The 22,109-nt window shown below is 39.1% G+C and overlaps 2 protein-coding genes and 2 long non-coding RNA genes across 4 annotated transcripts in view; all 4 read left to right on the top strand.

Annotated features, from left to right (window-relative positions):
* Positions 1-22,109, top strand: part of LOC145390966 (uncharacterized) — a 334,744-nt gene that overhangs the window by 174,053 nt on the left and 138,582 nt on the right. The gene's annotated exons all lie outside the window — the stretch shown is intronic.
* LOC145391055 (uncharacterized) lies at positions 15,066-16,162 on the top strand. The gene is made up of 3 exons (XR_013895760.1): positions 15,066-15,116; positions 15,389-15,505; positions 16,123-16,162. It is a non-coding gene; the product is annotated as an uncharacterized LOC145391055 (long non-coding RNA).
* LOC145390865 (glutamate receptor U1-like) lies at positions 17,544-19,542 on the top strand. The gene is made up of 5 exons (XM_080265604.1): positions 17,544-17,548; positions 17,639-17,797; positions 18,005-18,095; positions 18,883-19,074; positions 19,537-19,542. The coding sequence occupies exons 1-5, from the start codon at positions 17,544-17,546 to the stop codon at positions 19,540-19,542; spliced, it is 453 nt and encodes a 150-aa protein (XP_080121730.1).
* The window catches only part of LOC145390863 (uncharacterized), a 124,377-nt gene continuing 122,577 nt past the window's right edge, over positions 20,310-22,109 (top strand). The window contains exons 1-2 of the mRNA XM_080265603.1: positions 20,310-20,451; positions 21,311-21,410. Coding sequence (XP_080121729.1) covers positions 20,310-20,451; positions 21,311-21,410 — 242 coding nt within the window. The remainder of the gene's footprint in view (positions 20,452-21,310; positions 21,411-22,109) is intronic.

The following is a 22,109-nucleotide window of genomic DNA, read 5'->3' as shown; positions in this document are numbered from 1 at the left end:
AGAGCATGCTGGCCTACTCTCTGTGTTACTTAGACACTGAAAAAGTTCAGCAAAGAGGGATGGTCGGGAACTAGTCTCGAGGGCTGATGAAACGGGAGCTCCAGCTCTCCCTGTCATCAGCTTTCCATCCACCTCGGGAGTACTGCCCTGCTCGACTAGTGCTACAGTCTACTTATCTGCTGACAGATGGTTCCTCATGGGCGATCTCCATGAAACAAGTATGTACAACAATAATGCAAAAACTGCTTAGAGCTGCAACAGAAGAGCCTAATAGGGTCAAGCTAAACATTAGGTCAGTTCTTCCTTTATTGTACTATACAAGTATTCACATTTTCGGCTTCAAGCCTCTGTGGTACTGAATGAACTAGATAACCCAAAGTCAGCCTAAAGTCAATAAATATTGTGATACTTGCAGCTAATATGTTTAATTTATTGTTCTAGTTATCCTTATTGTTGCTTCAGTTGTGAAGAATAGGAAAGATTTATCATTATGTGTTCTCTTTCAGGACTTAGCACACTTACATACTCCTTGGGGAGTCGGAGTGTTTGAAGTGAAGACTAATGAAGAAAACACCAGCATGATATACGAACAGCTCTCACAGACTAAAGCCACAGCTCGATAGGTATGTGGCCACGGCATGTAAATGAATTAAGGTGAAGAAAGTGGTCTGTGGAGGCAGTAATTCAGAGTTCTTTGAAATGATTCACGCATAAAAACACGCGGCTAATTATTATTATTCCTGTAGACGTCTTTCTGATCCCTTTTTCCTGCTGTAGCCGGCATGAAAGAAAGATGTCCTCAATCTGAAGGAACCAGACACACAACAGTTTACTTCATTAGTATTCCTATGAGTTTCCATTGTGTAATCGGAAGTATACTTGGCCCACTACCAAGAGATCCATGTTACAGTTCCTGGACCACCGACGAGAACTTAGGGCGAGGACACACCAGTGACTTAAGCAAAAGCCAGAATTGTACAGAATATTCGATTGGTGTAAATCGTGGTCAGAGGGAGTATTAGGGTCTTTTCGTTGTCAGACTATTGTTCATGTTGGCACCATTAGTTTCGTGATAATATTCATAATTGTATTAGTTTCCTGATATTTGTGTGTTCACGATGAGTTTTGTGATATTATTCGTGTTGGTACCGTTAGGTTTGTCACATTTTTTTATGTCAGCACCATTAGCTTTGTGATACAATTTATGTTAGCACTATTAGTTTCGTGATATTATTCATGTTGGCACCATTAGCTTGGTGATGCGTAGTGGTGCGTGACGATGGTGGTGGTGAGCGATCACCCAGCCTTCCTCGCCGACTTAGCTGAGTCCTTCTTCAAGAGCCACCTCCTGCTGGTCCAGAAAACAAAGCTGCTCGTATTTTATCGCATCCCTCTCCTCGAACTCCAGAACCTTCCTCACCTTCACAGGACTCTCTCACGAACCACTTTTCTCGTATCTGTTGTAGATGATACCTTGCCAGTCTTCAGGTAAAGAATGTTATCCATATACATTTCCGAACATAAATTCTTCTCGATTTTACGTATCGATACTATAAACAAGGAATTTTTAAACTAATGAAATGTTCAGAGTTGTTCAAGTTTTCCACATTATTATTTAACATCTTCATAAATAACTGACCTTGTGATCCTTTTGGTTCCATCCGTACAAGAGCACAAAGTAAATAGTCGATAATTCTTAATTTTAATCAATTGACGGATTGCTTTTTCATCGACAGAACCAAAGTGTTCTCATGGCTGTCGTTCACCGACCCAAAATCCCTACCATTACAAGTGGCATCATGGACTATCGATCAACGTCTAACTTTCACTCATCCACCAGATATTTTTTCCTGAAAGTTCTTCCGGTAAACCTTGAGTGTCGACAGCGCTTCTGTAAAATACTGCTGTAACACAGAGACACTGTGCTGCATACGTGAAAGATCTTGCATGGTAACTTGTATCATTATTACTGAATTTCGTAAATTACCGACTCGCACGTTACATAAGATATGGTGCAAGATCTCATGATTCCTAAAAGTGAAGAGACGAGAAATTCATAAAGGAATATTCTGACTGGATGAAATTACCAGAATGGGACTAATTTAACCTGAATTCGTGTATTTGGACCTAAACGACATTGACAGATATTGCCAGATTCGTACATTACCTACAGTGCTGCTAATATTCCCATCTCCAAAAGTATTGAAATTCTTGGTGTCTCACTTAACAGTCCCCCAGCTGGACCTCTCATGTCAGATCACTTGGTAAAACCACCTCAAAGAAACTTGGATTATTGTACAGAGTCCGTAACTTCTTCGCCGATGAGCAGTTAGCTATAATTTATAAGAGTCATGTGAGCTCTCAGCTTGAATATTGCTCACCCTTGTGGAATGGTTGTGGAGAGGTTGCATTAAGACAACTAGACAAAATTCAGAAAAAAGCTGTTAGAATTATTAACAACCATGCCATTACATATAAACTGCCTCCCCTGCAAGTAAGAAGGAATGTTTCCTCCCTTGCATTATTTTACAGATATTTTTTTGGCAAATGCTCAGACGAAGTTTCGTCCATGGTGCTACCTCTCCATGCCTTCCCTCGTGCTACACGGGCATCTGGTAGCGCTCATGACTGGAATGTCACTCAGCCATATTGCAGAACTTCTGCCTATCAGAATTCCTTCATTCCCCGAACTGCATCTCTCTTGAACTCGCTTCCCCAGAGTTGTTTCCCTCCAAATTTCAACCCACAACTGTTCAGGTCTAACTGTTACAGATATTTTATGAACAGAGGACACCAGTAATCTGGTGTATGGATTATTTTTTTTTTTACTCATTTGTTTTTCCTTCCTCCGTTCCGTTATTTATAAAAAATAAAAAAAAATGAAACAAGTGAGCGACCGAAATGGTCTGGATGGACTGAAGTGTACCTGAATATACAGTAACTACTTTTTATTTACCGGAACTCTGATCAGTTTTTCATCATTTTGCATATTTCAATGCCAGAGAAAGACAGTACTACAGCTCTACATCCTTCCCATAACACGTTTCATGACTAGCATCATATTCGAGTGTTGATCTATTGTTATCAACCAGGGTTCAAGATGGGCAGATAAGAGTTTTAGGACAAGTGAGAGTAAAAAAAAAAATAATAATTATAGATAGTAGCTTACTTAATTTTATCTAAACAGCTTTCTCTAATCTAAACAGACTTAACTGAGCCTGAATCTTAATAATTCTGAAAGATCTGAATGGCCTTAGGTTATGCCAACAATACCCAACAACATGGTCGATCACCGTGGTTGTTTTATTTAACCGAATGTAAGTTAGCACAACTGATACTGGAAAACAAAAGCTTATAATATCTAGGTTCTGTTTTTTGTGTAATACATAAATATATAATCATGCAGTCAGAATGAAAAATGCATTGCCTGACAGTATATATTATTCAAAGTGACATTATTAGTCAACACTATATCGTACATCATCTTGCCGCAGGTTCCCGCACCGGCCACACTTGCTAGTGACAGCCGAGGAGTTAGTGGCACAGGTGGCATTTACAGTTGATAACCCCACGGCACCAGAGGACAAACGACCCAACTTCGAGGGGCCAACAGGGAACATTACCGAGATGCTGTCCACGATCATGAACTTCACTTGAACTCTTAATGCACATTTGCTTTATTATACTCTATGTTTGACTGGAAATATTTGGGTTTGATAAATAAGGGCTGGTTGATTGCACAAGTTGCCCTAAGTTAGCAAAAAAAAAATATGATTGTGAGCGTAACCTCTCGACTTATTTTTTTGCTATGGAAAATGTTATATTATCATCAAAGGTGCTTAAATGACGTCCCTCTGACAGATACACGTACTTGATATCCTCTGACAGGACTTGGGGCTTACTGCAAAGCGATGGGACTTGGACAGGTATGATGGGACTCATTACACGTGAGGTCAGTTCTATAGTTCGTTTACCTCAATTTGGCTCATATTTTCGTCCTTTTGCAGATTATACTACGAAGCTCGATGGCATAAAAATACAATGTTACTCCTTCCCTCCTTTTCATATGACTGCTCTATCACTAACGTCCTATTCTAGTGCTAATCTCTTATTACTGCAGACATCTTATTATGGAATGGTAATTTTGGGTCAAGTTAAAACTAGAGTATATATAGCATCTGTTAAACGAACTTGTACTGGCTTTAGGCATGTAGTTTCGTCTATCTTACCTATAGATTTTGAACATTTCTTTTTAACATTTTTCACTACGTTCTTTTTCTACTTGTCATTAAAATTACTTTTTGTTGACCTGCAGTTTATGTTATTTCATTGTTTTCTTTTAACACGCAGCCATATCTTAGGTAGATTCCAAAGTTAAATTATCCTCCTACTGCTTTCATCATTGTACAGTACTCGTATTTTCCTGTACATAAATTTTGATCCTCATGTTTCGCATATACGGCATCTGGGCAAACATTTATTATTTTCTTTTTGTCAGGTTCCCTTTCAGATATTTAGCTCGCTGACAGTTGCTCCTGAAATAACAAGTCGTGATCATTACAGTAAATATACTGAGTCAACAAAATGACTTGTGAGCCTCCTCACGAATTACTCATCACAGTATAACGTGGTAAAGACCAATCTTTTATGGAATATATCCCGACATAGATTGTTGTACTGTTCTTCATTATATATAATAAAAAAAAATACTTTTCAGGAAGTGAAATTTACTCCGGGACCATTTTTCATGGAATAACCAGAAGCCAGTTGATAGACTACACTCCATTTGTGTTTATGGGAAATTCTCTAATTCTCGCTGCCCGTGGTCGACCTGAGGTGGACCCATGAGGCTTCCTGGTGCCTCTTAGACAAAAGGTTTGGGTGGCTGTGATGACAGCACTGTGGGCAGTATGCGCTGTGATGCTGCTTCTGTCTTTCTGCCTCACATGCCTCACATGCATGAACCACGCATGAAAGATATCAACACCTTCAACTGTTTACGAGTTCTTTTGCAAGAAGGTAAATAGTGACTGTCATGTTGTGGTTTACACTGAGCAGTTTTAGATTAACTTTGGAGGGACGCAGAGATTAGATTAAGTGGGAGCGGTGGAATTAATATAGGCCGGATCCAGGCTTATTAACATCCGAACTAGTATTTTTTTTTTTTCTGTGAGAATACCAAAAGAGCCAATTGTTTCGACGACATAGCTTCATGATGTTGAACCATTGTTTTGTGTTGGATGATGCTTAGTTTCATCTCACTGATGACAGCTTACTGTAACCACTACTATTATCTCACCAAAGCTGCCAGAAAAAGACCATCAAATATTTTGGTGATCCATATCTTTTGCTTAACTAAATTTTGTTTTCCAGATATAAAGAGAACTAAGAGTCGGTGGTGGTGGGAGCGTGTAATGCTGGGGGTGTGGATGCTGATGATGGTGGTTCTGACACAGAGTTACGTCGGCAGTCTCATGTCCCTCCTGTCAGTCAGATATATAGACCAAGTCTATCAGACTCATGAGGACGTCCTTGGCAACTCTTATGTTGGGATAATTGTTGTTCCATACAATTTGATCATTAAATATATTGAGGTGAGTGGCTGTTTCTTCAAGATGATAAAAAATAAATAGTATCTAATTGGCTGTCCATAATGCGTTACCTTAATTGATATGCTGTTAGTTAATTGTGGCGTCAAAAAATGATAATCATAAAAGTTTTGCATGAAATGATTAAACTCTGCATGAAATTCATATCATAGCAGCAAGCTGCCCTAAGGTTCCGGCATTTTTTTTTTTTTTTTAACCCATGTACGGTTTCTCAAACATTATAAACAGCTAATTAATTTATGAATAGGATCGATTATTTTGATAGATAAATATGTTCCTGATGCTATTCTCAGTCATTAACTCATGGGTCATCCGTAATTTCCATATGTTTGATTTATAACCATAATTGTCTGCAAGATATTTACAAGTACTTTTCTTTTCCCAGTTACTTAAAAATCGTGTTTCCAAATCCCATAAACATAAGCCGTAAAGTAGACAATTTTTGATGGCCTTATTCTTTTCAGACTGCCACGTCAGGACCACTTCATGAATTGAGGACACTGATGGGGACAAAACGGGTCGCCTACAACAAGTTCGTCGAATTACGAAACAGCACTGAGACTGTCGTGCGTGCAGCCACTCACGTCATCTTTGACCTGCATCTCAACTATGCCAACTTGCTGCCCAAAAGCTTTTCTCTCACAGATTTTAATATGATTCCTATAATTACTGAAATTATGTATGTTTAACATATTTTTATTTATCTGTATATTAGAACGCGTCAGTGTATCATAGCAATACCAAGCCAACAACATATTAATATTTAATTGCTGTCACTATAAAACAGCATGAACACACACACACACACACACACACACACACACACACACACACACACACACACACACACACACACACACACACACACACACACAAGCTGCTGTTGAACTGGTCATATTACGTTAGTCATGAAATATAAACTGGCCTTTACAAAGACTTTTCTTTACTGGGTAAAATAAACAGGTTATTTAAGTTAACAAAATTACTGTTTTGAACTTACATGATCGTTAAGGAAGATATTCATTACGGATTGAATATTTCACGAGGAGAAGTTTTGAAAACTCCCTTTCCCTACCCAGTCGTCTGTCATCAGTAAGAATAAATTAAATGTTATCAGGGCTTCTACGCCTGACAAACGGGTTAATTAAAGGACTTTATAGAGGGAGAAAATAAAAGCCTTTACCCCTAAATGGTGCTTTCATTAAAATAAACTATATGAGTAGTGCTGGAGAAGTCAAGATGTTGCGACTCCTCTTGTTACAATTTCCACTTGTGATTAATAATATCATGGAGGAGAGAAAGACACTAAAACTGACGCATATAACTGAAATGAGGATTTCAGAGACATACGACTGTAGAGCAAAAGCAAGGTGGAAATTAACTAAAAGCGATTGTTGGGCAAATGTGAAACACTGGCATTTCAAAATAATAACCATCTTGTAAGTCCGTAAAAGGAACACATCAGTTTTCTTCTAATAATATATCTACGCTTTTGTATTAATATCTAGTAATTATTTTGGCTGATTCAGAGGAGAGATTGAGATAGTTGGTAGAGGAGTTTGGAAGGGTGTGTGAAAGGAGGAAATTGAAAGTGAATGAGAATAAGAGTAAAGTGATGAAGTCTACGAGGTTGGTTGATGGTAGGGGGATGAATATAGTTTTGAATGGCGAGTTGCTTGAGGAGGTAGAGTGTTTTAAATATCTAGGGTCGCATGTTGCTGTGGATGGAAGAATAGATGCAGACGTGAAGTTTAGAATAAATGAAGTAGGAAAGGTGCTGGGAGGAATGAAAAAAGTGTTTAAATGTCGTTCGCTTGGAATGGATGTAAAGAGAAGGCTGTATGAGGGTGTTGTGATACCGACTGCGTTATATGGGGCTGAAACATGGAATATGGGTGTAGCAGAGAGGAAAAGTTAGAATGTAATGGAGATGAGGTGCCTGAGGACTATGTGTGGAGTGACGTGTATGGATCGAGTGCGAAATGATGAAGTGCGAAGGAGAACTGGAGTTGTTCGGGAGATGGCAGGTAGAGTTGAGCAGAGGGTGTTGCGATGGTTTGGGCATATGGAGAGAATGAATAATGAGCGATTGGTGAAAAGGATAACTAGATCTGATGTGAGAGGTGTAAGGCTGAGAGGAAGACCACGAATAGGATGGATGGACAGTGTGAAGGGAGCGCTGGATGCGAAAGGGATGTCTGTTAAGCAAGGAAGAGTGGCTGTGCGGGACAGAAATAAATGGAGAGAAATTGTAAATGAATAAGTGATGACGCAGCCCTGAGGGGATATTCTCCCGCATTTGATCTGATCAGCTAGTCAGGTCAGGTGCGGGTAAGGGGATGGGTCTGTTATGATGTGGCAGGGGTAAACCAGCTCTGCTGTCGGGCCGTGCTGCAGATGTCACTGATTGCATTGCGCAGTTGATTCTTGTGCGGTGTGGTGCGGTGAGGATCTGTCCGTTCTCCCCTTTGGGGCAAAGATGCGAATGGATGAGTAAATGGGGAGTGTGTCGTCCTGTTTCGGCTACCTCCCTTTCCTTGGGGGAAGCAGCCTAGGTATATAGAATAGATAGATAGATTTTCGCAGGTCGTTGTGATTTTTACTTTTCACGGAGCGTCTACGCAACCACCCCTCTGGCAATGGTGACTCAGAAGAACAGCCTCTTTATAGCGAGAATTAATAAGTTGTAAGTGCCCCAGTTTGGTAAAATAAGCATTAATGAATGACAAATAACAATAGTTGCAGAATAATCCTTAAAAAAATAAATTTAACACATATTTATAATCTGGTCAGTTTCACAGTATGGTTTGGGGTATATGATAAGTTTACATATATAGACACATACACACCCTGAGATGTCTTGGAAGAACAGACGAGGGCTCAGTATTTCACCTGTCATTTTTCTTAGCGAGTTATTCTTCACATACAAACATATAAGCGTCTTTTTGTGGTTAGATCCTACACGTTGGTGGAATCAGGGCTGTACGATAGATGGGTGACGTACTCAGAACGCAAGCATGTGCAAGAACCTACCCAGGATCATCACCGTCACCACCATTCTTTCGCTCACCAGTCTTTGGGTAAGCCATGATAGTAATTTCCTTCATTACTGAAAATAGGGTAGATTTACCTCACTATACCTACTATCCCCCTCAATCTGATATTGCATTTTATCATTACACCAAGACGATTTTATTCGGTTCACAAGAGATTCAATTTATCTGGGAGGCTGAACGTAGCAATCATTAACCCTTTTAATACGAGAGTGAGTAGGTTTTAAAAAATTAATAAGCAACAAAATACTTCACTGGAGTAAAGTGGTGAAAAACTTGAGTGTGTGTAATCAAGTAATGAGCATCTTTTAATATCTCGTAGGCAAATATGTACTGTCACATTCAATTATGCAGGAGGATGTTTCGGATAAAAATAAAAGACCACAATAAAACCTGTCTTTTCTTAATACTAATCTGGCTACGTACTATGGACAATACCCTCCCCCCCCATGATCCCATGGTATATTGTGGGATTATAGTGAACTTGACTTCATATCTGGTACGCTGAAGTAGCCTATGATGACGTGTTATGGCAGTTGTCGGTGGGTACTGGAGAGACACACGTGTTATGGACAAAGTTTATGGATCTCCACCTCATCCTCCGAGAACTAGTCTATAATGACATTATCTGAGTGTAAGCGTAGATTAAACGTCAAGGCTGTACAAGAAAATGGATAGTAGAAAATAATTCAATCCCTACCGTGGCATGAAGATTAGTTCGAAATTAATAATTGTTTTAATAGGTCTTTTATAGACATATATAAGTGACGTCGTAAGAACTGACTACAAGTGAAAAGGGGGTATTATTAGTTTAGTCCATTAATGAAAGGATTACTTAACTACATTCCACGTTATCCATTTTCAGGGCATGTTTGCGGTGCTTGGGTGTGGATTCACAATGACTGTGGTGGTGCTGGTGATGGAGCTGGTGTGTGGTGGAGCCTGATGGGGCCAATAGGGTCAGGTGGCCACCTAAGACACACACCTATCACCATCACTGACCACACACATCACCGTTGTTGACAACGCTCTTCGCATAATTGCGTACTTCATTTTAAGTTTGATAAGGAAAGCAGTGGATACTAATCACTTAAATGAATTCATAATTTTGAATTATATATAAAATTATACAAATGACAAAGTATAAGAGTTGCCTCCTGTATCACTCACCGCAGTGTATTCTCATGGGTATCACTTTTACCGTTTGTGTAAGAATTATATATTAATGAATTTTATTTATTTTTTCTTCATAATCCACTGCCTATGGAGTAAAGTTAATGACCTAATTATACACGTGCAGCAACATTATATTCTGCGTGATAGAATCTTCTACCATCAAAGGTAGAGCTATGCAGTCACACTTCTCTGTCTGTGTCTCTCTCTCCAGGGAATTATATATCACTAATGGGAGGATCATCATGAAAATATGTGGAAATGTCCCCAGTAACCCAGCTGATCTATTTGTTTTAGTTGATCCGTCAAGTTGATGTGTTGGAGTAGGTAAACTGTCACAGTATAGTGGGAGGGGAGGTGCATGTGTTCACTGACTGATGTGGTGAGAGGGGAGGGGGGAGGGGTGTTTACTGGGTGGTGCAGTGAGAGGGGAGGGTAAGGTACTCACTGCCTGGTGTAGTGAGAGGGAAGGGAAAGGTGTTCACCGTTTATATAAGGGGCTCAGGAGGCCGGTCAGCACTCAGAGCTCAGCTGTTGCTCCACGCTGTTGGAGATCACATTCCAGCCTCACCTTCCCCTCCTCTCTGATCGTGAGTCATGTGGCACTGTGTTGCTGTTAGTCATATGGTACTGTGTTAGTCATATGGTGCAGTGTTGTTGTTAGTGATATTGTACCGTGTTAATGTTAGTGAAATAGCACCGTGTTGCTGTCGGTGATATAATACTATACCGTGTCGCTATAAGTGACATTGTACCGTGTTGCTGGTAGTGACATAGTACCGTGTTGTTATTAGTCATGAGGTAACGCGTTCCTGTTTGTCATGTTGTACCCCCACTGACAGAGCAAGGTATCTTTATCGGAGAGACGTTTATTAATTCTTTACCACCTTATACTGACAGCTATAGATGAAGATAGTGTCCACCATTTTTATAATCTTTTATCTCTAAGTTTCAGACACCGAACAGGAAAACACAGTGGTCGTCAGGACCAACCTCTCTGACCGAACGAAACATCTTTGCGCGAAGGAAATTATTATATTTTATTAAATTGACTCTCGACGTTTTTTATGTTTATAGATCACTAAATTTGAGGCAGCATTATGAAAACACAGCGAATATCTCTTGGTCAAAAGGAAACTAGCAAAAAAAAAAAAAAAAAAAATACCGGCTAGTGGCATCGGTATCTTTGATTTTAAGATTAGATTAGGACATTTTTCTATTACTTTCAGACTTGTTCTAATTGTTTTAAGACCCATTTTTGTTTTCACACACTTTGTTTTAGGAGAAGACAATCTTTTTTTTTTTTGCTTTAGACTTACTTTTCTTGTTTTAAAATTTCTTTGTTGTTGAATAACGTGTTTGTTTTATAAGGCCTGTTTGTTTTTTATTAATTTTTATTGTTCCTTGGACACATTTTCCTTGCTTAGGTATTTGGTGTGGACAGTTCATTTCTCCAAAGAGTAAGTGATGTTTGTGGTGCCCATGGATCATTTTTCCTTTATAACCCGTAACACAGCCTGAGAGTGTGTGATAAAGAAGTCTGGTTGTACCAACCTGTCTCATGCTTAGAGGTTTATTTCTGTTGCTCTGAGGTTTGTCTCTGTTGCTTAAATTTTTCTGTTGCTTAGAGGTTTGTTTCTGTTGCTTAGAGATTTATTTCTTCTGCTTAGAGATTTGATTCTGTTGATTATGGGTTTGTTTCTCTTTCTTAGATATTTATTTCTGTTGCTTTGAGGTTCGTTACTTTTTAATTTTTTTTGGGGGGATGCTTAGAGAATTGTTTTTGTTGCTTAAAGACTTGTATAAGGACTTGTTACTGTTGTTTCTTGACCAGTTTCGATCCACTCATGTTGTTTGTAACCCATTGCTGTTTTATGCTCATACTTCATTAACCTGTTACAGTTTCCCACACCTTTCATGGGGTGGAGAGATTACTAGGATGCTTCGTTTGTCTTTTTCGGGAGGTGAAGCAGAGAACCAGTGAATTTCTAGGGACAGTCCATCCTAGGCAGACTTCAATTTACGATCTATATGAAAGACTTTCTTTCTTTTCTTTTCTTTTTTATCGATGGACCTTCTTGGTAAATATATTATGGACTCAAAAAAATTGCCTAACAGTGCCTATGAATGAAAGATATTACATGGCTCCTGCCGTTCAGTACCCAAAACTTACTGCCGGTATCCAAACTCCCTCTCAAAATCCAAATATAGTTCAGGTTTTTTATATATTGTCCCCACATTCAGAAGGTATTTAACTCAAAAGAGGTTTCTCGAACTCAGTGACTTTTATAAATAGTTTTCACCACAAACTTTGCTAATAACCTGGTACTTAATAAAGTATCCAGTAGCAACAGGAGTGCAGTGAAAGTAATGTCCCTTTTGCGTAGGACATAAACAAAAGTAACTACAAATCGTACGTCCTACACATGACGCAAAGTAACCAGAAGGACAAAGATCTATTTTATATTTAATTGTTGAATATCTCTCTTAGACAGAAAATGGAAACATTGTGGCCCTCGCGCCCAACCTCCCTGACAGAACGCAACAACTTCATCTGGCTGTGGGTGGGGGGCCTGTCTGCTCGTGCCATAGCTAGGGTAACCGGGTCCAGCGTCACCACTGTCTGCAGGTGGCTCAGGCGGTGGAAGCAGGAGGGCCATGTTGAGAGCAGGCACCGCACTGGCCGATCTAGTAAAGGGAAACATTACAAAGCAATTTACAGCCGTATTACAGCCTTCCATCCCATAGGATTGCACAATGATGCGTTATATTTATCAGAATCTCAGAGCAATACCAACAGATTTCCATTATCACGGTGAATACACCAAATACCCTGATCTGGACAGGCATTACTGAGTTACACGTAAATGTAAAGTTGAAGTACTCATAATCAACATTCATTCAAAGTAACTTTGCCATCTCCTTCAGTTTTGAAACATTCCCTGCCAAACCAAACAGATGCTAACTAAACAAGATTTTTATATATGGCAGCCGAGTGAAATGGTCATCTGTATCAAGATGATGAATTGGCAACACATCACGTGCCATAGTTTAGTTGTCGTTTGGAGAGAAAAACTAGCAAGAGCCAAGGAAAAGATAAAGTTCACTTTCATGTAAATTCGTCTGCGTCTCTCTTATAAAGGGGTTGAAGTAGAGAACTTTGATATCTGTGCTAAATATTGTTTTTGTTACCCAAAGCTGGCAGAGCAAACAGCTTAATGAAGTGAGGTAAGAGATGTGAGATCTCATTTGTGCTCTCGGTTATATGAGCTCTTAATTAAGCATTTGCATCCCAAAGCCACGATTTCGTTGAGGTTTTGAAGACACCGCGTATTTAGTAAGTACATGGCATAATGCTTACAACAAGCATTTAAGTCTTATTTTATACTGAGAAGCTATTGTTCAGCTCTTTCAGAACGATAATGTATGTTGTCGTATGTTAGGAAGGTTATAAACAATCTGTATTTCATGTGTCATACCAAACGTTCTTGTTTTAGTTTTTTTTCTCCTCAGAAAATTGATATTACAGGCTTCAGACTTCTTTGTGCTTCTTCGAAAGGTGATAAAGTAATTTTTTGTACTTGGCTAGAATTTTTAACCAGGCTTTTTCACCTGCATCATATTTAAATGCCCTCAAATGATTTGATGTTCAAGAAATTAACGGAATAGGAACATATTTCTAAACAGTGTAAGTATTTTTGTTACAGAACGGTATAGGAGAAATATGCTGTGGCATATATATTAATGTGTAATGAATATCATAATAAAAATACAACACTGAATAAAGTCCATTTTCATTCGGATATCTTGTCATGAAGCTTATCAGACACCCTGACGTACGTTTTGGTAACAGTGCTTGGAAGATGAGGGAAGTCTGAGTTTCGTATGGCAGTTTTGTAGTTTTGGATACACATGAACTGGGGGGACATACAACTAAGTAACTTTCCTCATCCAGGAAATGTTCATCAACGTGAAGAAGATAAAGATGAACTCGCATAAACCACAGATCGATTTTGCTTTCTGGTTGTTGGTCAGCATTTGACTTCACAAACTTATGATCAACTCCCTCTCCTAACTAGGGTTTGTTTTTGCCGCATATATTAAAAATTTTCTCCTACCTCTTGTTATTTCTCGAAAAACAAATCTCCAGGTCATGAGAGAAAAATTATGGTCATTCTTTTTTTCTCAAAGAGCGGATAATAAAGAGATGAGCGCTGAATTATGTGTTATTCCTGATGCAAAATACATACCCTGAGGCACGAGGAGGAGCAGATTTACAGTTTCTTAATGGCCTAAGAAGTGTTATGGTGAAGGTTTGTTTAAGAAATAGATGTGGTGGTGGTGGAGGTGTGCCACAGTGCTTGTAACATATTTCGGCAGTGGTGGAGGCATTACGTAGTGATCGTGACGTTTGGTGGTGGCGGAGGTGTGCTGTGGTGATCGTGACGTGTGGTGGCGGAGGAGGTGTGCGGTGTTGGTCGTGACGTGTTTTGGCTGTGGTGGTGGTGGTATGATGTCGACTACTGCGAGGATACTATGGCTCTGCCTGGAGGTCACCTGCCTCCTGGTTCATGCTCGCCTACATCACATGACAGGCATGTAGACTGAAGTACTGTACAGGGAAAGAGATTAAAAAAAAAAAAAAAAAAAATTGTTTCATTTTGATCTAAGCTGTTATATGAGCATCACCAAATATCAAGTTATTTTGCCGTATTTAATTATTTCAGTTGATTGCTTTTTACGATGTCAAGAAAGAGGTACTCAGAATTCCGATTAATAATGGATTATCGGATGTTTCAAGCCACAGCAACCCTAGGGAGCTATGATCTTTTGAAGGTTTGCTTATTCATAACTACACAGCTACTCGTAGTTAGAGTTTCTGATTTAACTGAGCTATAACATACAACGAACATTAACTATGAAACCTAAACCCGCCAATTAGTAATCACTGATTACTGAACTTAATTCTTTCCGTGCTTTTTCCTCTGTGTTACTTTTAGTATAATATTTTGGCTACAGGCAGTTTTAATCAGCAGAGAGAACACATTGGTACATGAAGGGTTGATTTTGGTGCATATTGCCAGACAAATACGTCAACATTTGTACTAAAAACAGTACTGTACAAGTGTGCTTTTATCCACCCTCGTATTAGTCAGACACGAGCATAGCATCAATGGACAGCCGCCTGCCACTGAATGACATGTTGGCCACAGAGCGGTGTTCTCACTTCTCTGTCCTACTGCTGACAGATGGCTCCCCATGGTCGATATCCATGACGCAAGTAAGTATGCATAACAATAATGTAAAACTGTGGGACGCCTCATAGGGTCAAGCTAAACATTAGGTCAGTTCTTCCTTTACTGTACGATACAAGTATTCACATTTGCGGCTTTAATCCACTGTGCTACTGAACTAGATAAGCCAAAGTCTGCCCAAAGTCAATCAAAATTGTGGTAGTTGCAGCTAATATGTTTAATTTATTGTTCTAGTTATCCTTATTGCTGCTTCAGTTGTGAAGAATAGGAAGATTTATAATTTTGTGTTCTCTTTCAGGACCTAGCACACGTATATGTTCCTTGGGGAGTCGGAGTGTTTGAGGTGAAGACTAGTGAACAAAACACCAGCATGACATACGAACAGCTCTCACAGACTATAGCCATAGCTCGAGAGGTATGTGGCCACGACATGTAAATGAATTAGGGTGAAGAAACTGGTCTCTGGAGGCAATAATTCAGTCCTTTGAAAATATTCAAGCATAACATAAAAAACGGCTGTAGACGTCTTACTGTTCCCTTTCGCCTGTTGTAGCCGGCATGAAACAGAGAAAGACGTCCTCTGGCTGAAGGAACCAGACATAAAAAAGTTTATTCATCAAATATTCCTATGAGGTAGCATTATGTACTCAGAAGTATACTTGCCCCACAACCGAGAGATCCATGTTACAGTTCCTCGACCACCGACGAGAACTTAGGGTGAGGACATTTCAGGGACTTACGCAAAAGCCAGGATTGTACAGAATATTTGATGGGTGTATATTATTGTCAGGGGGAGTATTATGGTCCTATCGTTGTCAGACGATTATTCATGTTGGCACCATTACTTTCGTGATTATATTCTTGCTGGTATTTGGTTCCAGATATTTATGTACGCACGATTAGTTTTAGTCATGTTATTCGTGTTGGCACCGTTAGGTTCGTCACATTTTTTATGTTGGCACCATTAGCTTAGTGTTATAATTCATGTTGACACTATTAGTTTCGTGATATTATTCATGTTGGCACCATTAGCTTGGTGATGCGTTGTGGTGCGTGATGATGGTGGTGGTGAGCGATCACCCTGTCTTCCTCGCCGCCTTCGCTGAGTCCTCCTTCGAGAGCCACCTCCTGCTGGTCCAGAAAACAAAGCTGCTCGTATTCACTCGCATCCCTCTCCACCAACTCCAGACCCTTCCTCACCTTCACAGGACTCTCTCACGAACCACTTCTCTCGTTGCTTTTGTGGACGATACCTTGCCAGTCTTCAGGTAACGAGTATTATCAGTATACAGTTGCCAACATAAATACTGATCCATTGTAAGTATCGAGGGTATAAACAATGAGCTTTGAAACCCAGTGAAATGGTCGGAGCCTTTCAAGTTTTCCACATTATTGAACTTCTTCATAAATAACTGAACTTGTGATCCTATTGGTTGCAACCGTACAAGAACACAAAGTAAATAGTCGATAATTGGGTATTAATTAACGGATGGATTTCTTTTTCATCAACAGAACCAAAGTGTTCTCATGGCTGCCGTTGACCGACCCAGAGTCCTTACCAATACATGCGGCATCATGGACTATCGATCAACGTCTAACTTTCACTCATCCACCAGATCTTTTCCCCCAGAAGTTCTGGCGGTAAATATTGTGTGTCGACAAAGATCCTGTAAAAATACTGCTGTGACACAGAGACACTGAGCAGCATACATGAGAAATCTTGCATGGTAACATGTCTTATTATTATTACTACATTCCCGCAAATTACCGACTCGCACACTACATAAGAGATGGTGCAAGATCTCATGATTCCTACAGGGGAAGAGACGAGAAATAAGTAAATATTGTGAAAGGATGAAACTACCAAAATGGGACTAATTAAACTTGAATTCGCGTATTTGGACCTAAATGACACTGAACCAACGTCAGCAACCTATGGGGTCTAGATGGACTGAAGTGTGTTTGAATATATAATAACTACTTTTTTTCTTACCGTAACTATGACCAGTTGTTCGTCCTTTTTCAGCTTGTTTCACATAGGTCTTTGGCAGAAAAAAAAAAAAAAAAAAAACAGTACTTCAGCTCTACATCCTTCCCATATCACCTTTCATGACTAGCATCATATTCGAGTGTTGATCTGTTGTTATAACTCAGGAATCAAGATGAGCAAATGAGAGTTTCAGGACAAGTTAGAGATTAAAAAAAAAGTATAGACAGTAGGTTACCTAATTGTAAATAAAGAGCTTTCTCGAATCTAAATAGACTTAACTGAGCATGAATGCTAATAATTCTTAACGATCTGTATGGCTAGGCTATGCCAGCATTACGTAACAACATGCTGGATCACCGTGGTTGTTTTATTTAACTGGAGAAAGTTAGCACAACTGATACTGGAAAACAAAAGCTTATATTGTCCGGGTTCTGTTTTGTGTGTAATACACAAACATATAACCATGCCGTCAGAATGAAAAATGCATTGCCTGAGAGAATATAATTAATCCAAGTGACACTACTAGTCAACACTATACCGTACACCATCTTGCCTCAGGTTCCCGCACCGGCCACACGTGCTAGTGACAGCGGAGGAGATAGTGGCACAGGTGGCATTTACAGTAGATGACCCCACGGCACCAGAGGGCAAACGACTCACCTTTGGGGGGATGGCGGGGTATATTATGGAGATGCTGTCCACGATCATGAACTTCACGTGAGCTGTTGATGCACATTTGGTTTAATACACTCTATGTTTGCCTGGAAATATTTGGGTTTGATAAATAAACTCTGGTTGATTGCACAACTTGCTCTAAGTTAGCAAAAATAAAATATGAATATTAACGTATCCTCTTGACTTGTTTTTTGCTCTGGAAAATAATACATTATCATCAAAGGTGCTTAAATCACGTCCCTCTGACAGATACACGTACGTGAGATCCCCTGACAGGACTTGGGGCTTACTGCAGAGCGATGGGACTTGGACAGGGATGATGGGACTCATTACACGTGAGGTCAGTTCTATAGTTCGTTTACCTCAACTTGGCTCAGATTTTCATCCTTTTGCAGATTATTCTACGAAGCTCGGTGGTTAAAAAAGAGAATGTTAGCACTTCCGTCCTTTTTATAAGACTGCTCGCTCACTAGCGTTCTTTTCTAGTACTAATATGTTATTGCAGCAAACTTCTCAATATGGAATGGCAATTTTGGGCCAAGTTAGAACTAGAGTATATACAGCCCTCTGTGCACCTAATACTCTCTGGGTTAGGGCACGTAGTAGCGTCTTTCTCACCTATAAAGTTTGAACATTTCTTTTTAACATTATTTTTCGCTCGCTCCGGCTATTTTATACTTCTTGTTACTAAAATCAGTTTCTGTTGACATGCAGTTTATATTATGGTATTATTATTATTATCATGATTATTATTTTTGTTTCAAGCAGCCGTATCTTAGGTATAATCCAAAGTTTAATTATCCTCACGGCTTTCAAAACTGTACTATTGTTGTATTTTCTCGTAAATAAAATTCGATCCTCATGTTTCGCATATACATCATCTGATCAAACATTTTTTTTTTTTTCAGTTTCCCTTTCAGATATTTAGCTCGCTGACAATTTCTCTTGAAATAACAAGACGCGATCAATGCAGTAAACACATTGAGTCAAGAAAACGATTTGTGAGCCTTCTCACGAATTAGCCTAGTCATCATAGTATAACGTGGTAAAGGCCAATCTTTATGAAAAATATCCCGACATATATTGTTCTACTGTTCTTTCCTATATTTTATAAAAACACATTTCAGGAAGTGGAGTTTACTCCCGGACCATTTCTCTTGGATATAACCAGAAGCCAGTGGATAGACTACTCTCCATTTGTGGTTATGGCAAATTATCAAATTCTCGCTGCCCGTGGTCGACCTGAGGTGGACCCGTGGGGCTTCCTACTGCCTCTTAGACCAAAGGTTTGGGTGGCTGTGCTGACAACACTGTGGACAGTATGCGCTGTGATGCTGCTTCTGTCTTTCTGCCTTCCCTCACATATGAAAGAACCGCGCATGACCGATGCCAACACCTTCAATTGTGTGCGAGTTCTTTTGCAAGAAGGTAATCAGTGTTTGCTATGTTGTGGTTTATACTGAGTAATTTTAGATCGACTTTGCAGCGGCTTTCAGAGATTAGATTATGTCGGAACGGCTGAGTTAATGGGGTCATCATTCAGGCTTATTATCTTCTGAATTAGTCAATCTCTCTCTGTGAGAATACGAAAAGAGCCAATTGTTTCGCCCATAAAGTTTCACTGTGCTCAACCATTGTCTTGTGTTAGATGATGCTTAATTTCATTTCACAAGTGACAGCTTACTGTAACCACTACTTTTATTTCAACAAAGCTGCTAGAAACAGGCCATCAAATATTTTGGTGATCCATATCTTTTGCTTGCCTTAATTCTGCCTTCCAGATATAAAGAGTACTAAAAGTCGGTGGTGGTGGGATCGTGTGATACTGGGGGTGTGGATGCTGATGATGGTGGTGCTGACACAGGGCTACGTCGGCAACCTCATGTCCCTCCTGGGCGTCAGATACATAGACCATCCTTACCAGAGACTTGAGGACGTCCTTGACAACTCTGATGTTGGGATAATTGTTGTTCCAAACACTTTAATCATTAAATATATTGAAGTGAGTGGTTGTTTCTTCAGGAGAATAAAAAATTAAGAGTATCTAATTGTCTGTCTATAATGCGATACTTATTTGATATGCTCTTAGTTAATTGTGGCGTCAAAAAAACAATAAGCATATCAGTTTTGCCTGAAATGATGATTAACCTGTTCATGAAATTCATATCATAGTAACAGGCTGCCCTAAGGTTACAGCAATATCTGTCTATTAAAAACATTATTTTTTTTGGAGGGGGGCCATATACAATTTCTCAAACACTTTAAAGCAGCACATAAATTCATAAGTTGGATCAATGATTTGGATAGGTAATTTAGTTCCTGATGCTATTTTCAGTCATTAACATGGGTCATCGGTAATTTTCATGTTTGATTTATAACCAAAATGTTCTGCAAGACATTTACATGTACCTTTTATTTACTTTTTTTTTTTTTAAAATACTAAAAACTCGTGTTTCCAGATCCCATAAACATATACCACAAAGTAGACAATTTTTGATAACCATATTCTTTTCAGACTGCCACGTCAGGACCACTACATGAACTGAAGAAACTGATGGGGTCAAAACGGGTCACCTACAACAAGTACGTCGAATTACAAAACAGCATGGAGACCGTCGTGCGCGCTGCCACGCACGTTATCTTTGACGGGAATTTGAACTTTATCAATTTGCTGCCCAAAAGCTTTTCTCTCACAGGTTGTAATATGATTACTAAAGTCACTGAAATTGTGTATGTATGATATATTTTTAGTTATTTGTATTTTAGAACGTATCAGTGAATCATAGAAGTACCAAGCCAACACCATAATAATATTTAATTGCTGTCATTCTAAAATGGCATGAACACACACACACACACACACACACACACACACACACACACACACACGCTGCTATTGAACTGGTCATGTCACGTTAGTCATGGAATATAAACTTGCTTGTCCTAAGACTTTTCTTTACTGAGTAAAATAATCAGGTTATTTGCTAAGTTAACAGAAATATTCTTTTGAGTTTACATGGATCATTAAGGAAGATACTCACTACGTGGACTAAATATTTCACGAGGAGAAGTTTTTTGAGAGCTCCCCTTCCCCTTCCCATCGTCTGTCATCAGTGAAGAATAAAATTAAATGTTATTAAGGGTTCTTTCACCTGGACAAACTGGTTAATTAAAGGACCATACTTAGGGAGAAAATAAAAGCCTTTACCTCTAAATGATGCTTTTATTAAAATAAACTGTTTGAGTAGTGCTGGAGCAGTGAAGATGGTACGACTCCTCTTGTTACAATTTCCACTTATAATATATAATGTCAGGCAGCAGAGAAACACACTGACACTGACGCATATAACAGAAATGAGGATTTCAGGGACAAACGACTGTTGACATGAGGCAAGGTGGTAATTAATTAAAAACGATTATTAGGCAAATATAAAACACTGCCTGGCATTTCAAAATAAGAAGCATCTTGTAGGTCCGTAAAAGAAACCCTTCAGTAGTTTTCTAATAATATATCTACGCATGTGTATTAATAATATCTACTAATTCTTTTTGCAGGTCGTTGTGATTTTTACCTTTCACGGAGCGTCTACGCAACCACCCCTCTGGCCATGGTGACTCAGAAGAACAGCCTCTTCTTACCGAGGATAAATAAGTTGTAAGTGCCCCAGTTTGGTAAAATAAGCAATAATGAATGACAAAGAAAAATAGTTGCAGAATAATCCTTAAAAAAATTAATTTACACATATGTATAATCTGGTCAGTTTCACAGTATGGTTTGGGGTGTATGATAAATTTACATATATATACACATACACACCCTGAGATGTCTTGGAAGAACAGAAGAGAGCTACGTATATCATCACCCTGTCATTTTTCTTAGCGAGTTATTCTTCACATACAAACATATATAAGCGTCTCTTTGTGGTTAGATCCTACAAGTTGGTGGAATCAGGCTGTACGATAAATGGATAGAAGTACTCAGAACACAACTCCAGCATGTGCAAGAACCCACCCAGGATCATCACCGTCACCACCATTTTCTCACCTCCACCAGTCTTTGGGCAATCCATGATAGTAACTTCTCCTTCATTACTGAAAATAGGGATGGATTTATCTCACTACCTTGTATCCCCCTCAATCTGATATTGCATTTTATCATTACACCAAAGACGATTTTATTCGGTCTTCACGATTTTTTTTTTTTTATCTGGGGGGATGGAGGCTTGAACATAGCTTGCATTAACCCTTTTACTACTGACGGTGAGTAAGCTTTAAGAAAATAAATAACAAAATACTTCACTGGAGTAAAGTGGTGAAAAACTTGGGTGTATGAAATCGAGTAACGAGCATCTTT

This window comes from Coenobita brevimanus, chromosome 16, assembly GCF_032717465.1.
Source record: "Coenobita brevimanus isolate Jiangsu-jjx chromosome 16, ASM3271746v2, whole genome shotgun sequence".
Taxonomy (NCBI): Eukaryota; Metazoa; Arthropoda; class Malacostraca; order Decapoda; family Coenobitidae; genus Coenobita; species Coenobita brevimanus.
This window is presented reverse-complemented; position numbering and strand designations above follow the sequence as displayed.

What these genes read in the sequence shown, in the direction of transcription:
- LOC145390865 (XM_080265604.1), top strand. An exon ending in TCCACGATCATGAACTTCAC is followed by an intron (nt 17,798 to 18,004) that starts GTGAGCTGTTGA and finishes TCCCTCTGACAG; the next exon opens with ATACACGTACGTGAGATCCC. An exon ending in TGGGACTCATTACACGTGAG is followed by an intron (nt 18,096 to 18,882) that starts GTCAGTTCTATA and finishes AACACATTTCAG; the next exon opens with GAAGTGGAGTTTACTCCCGG.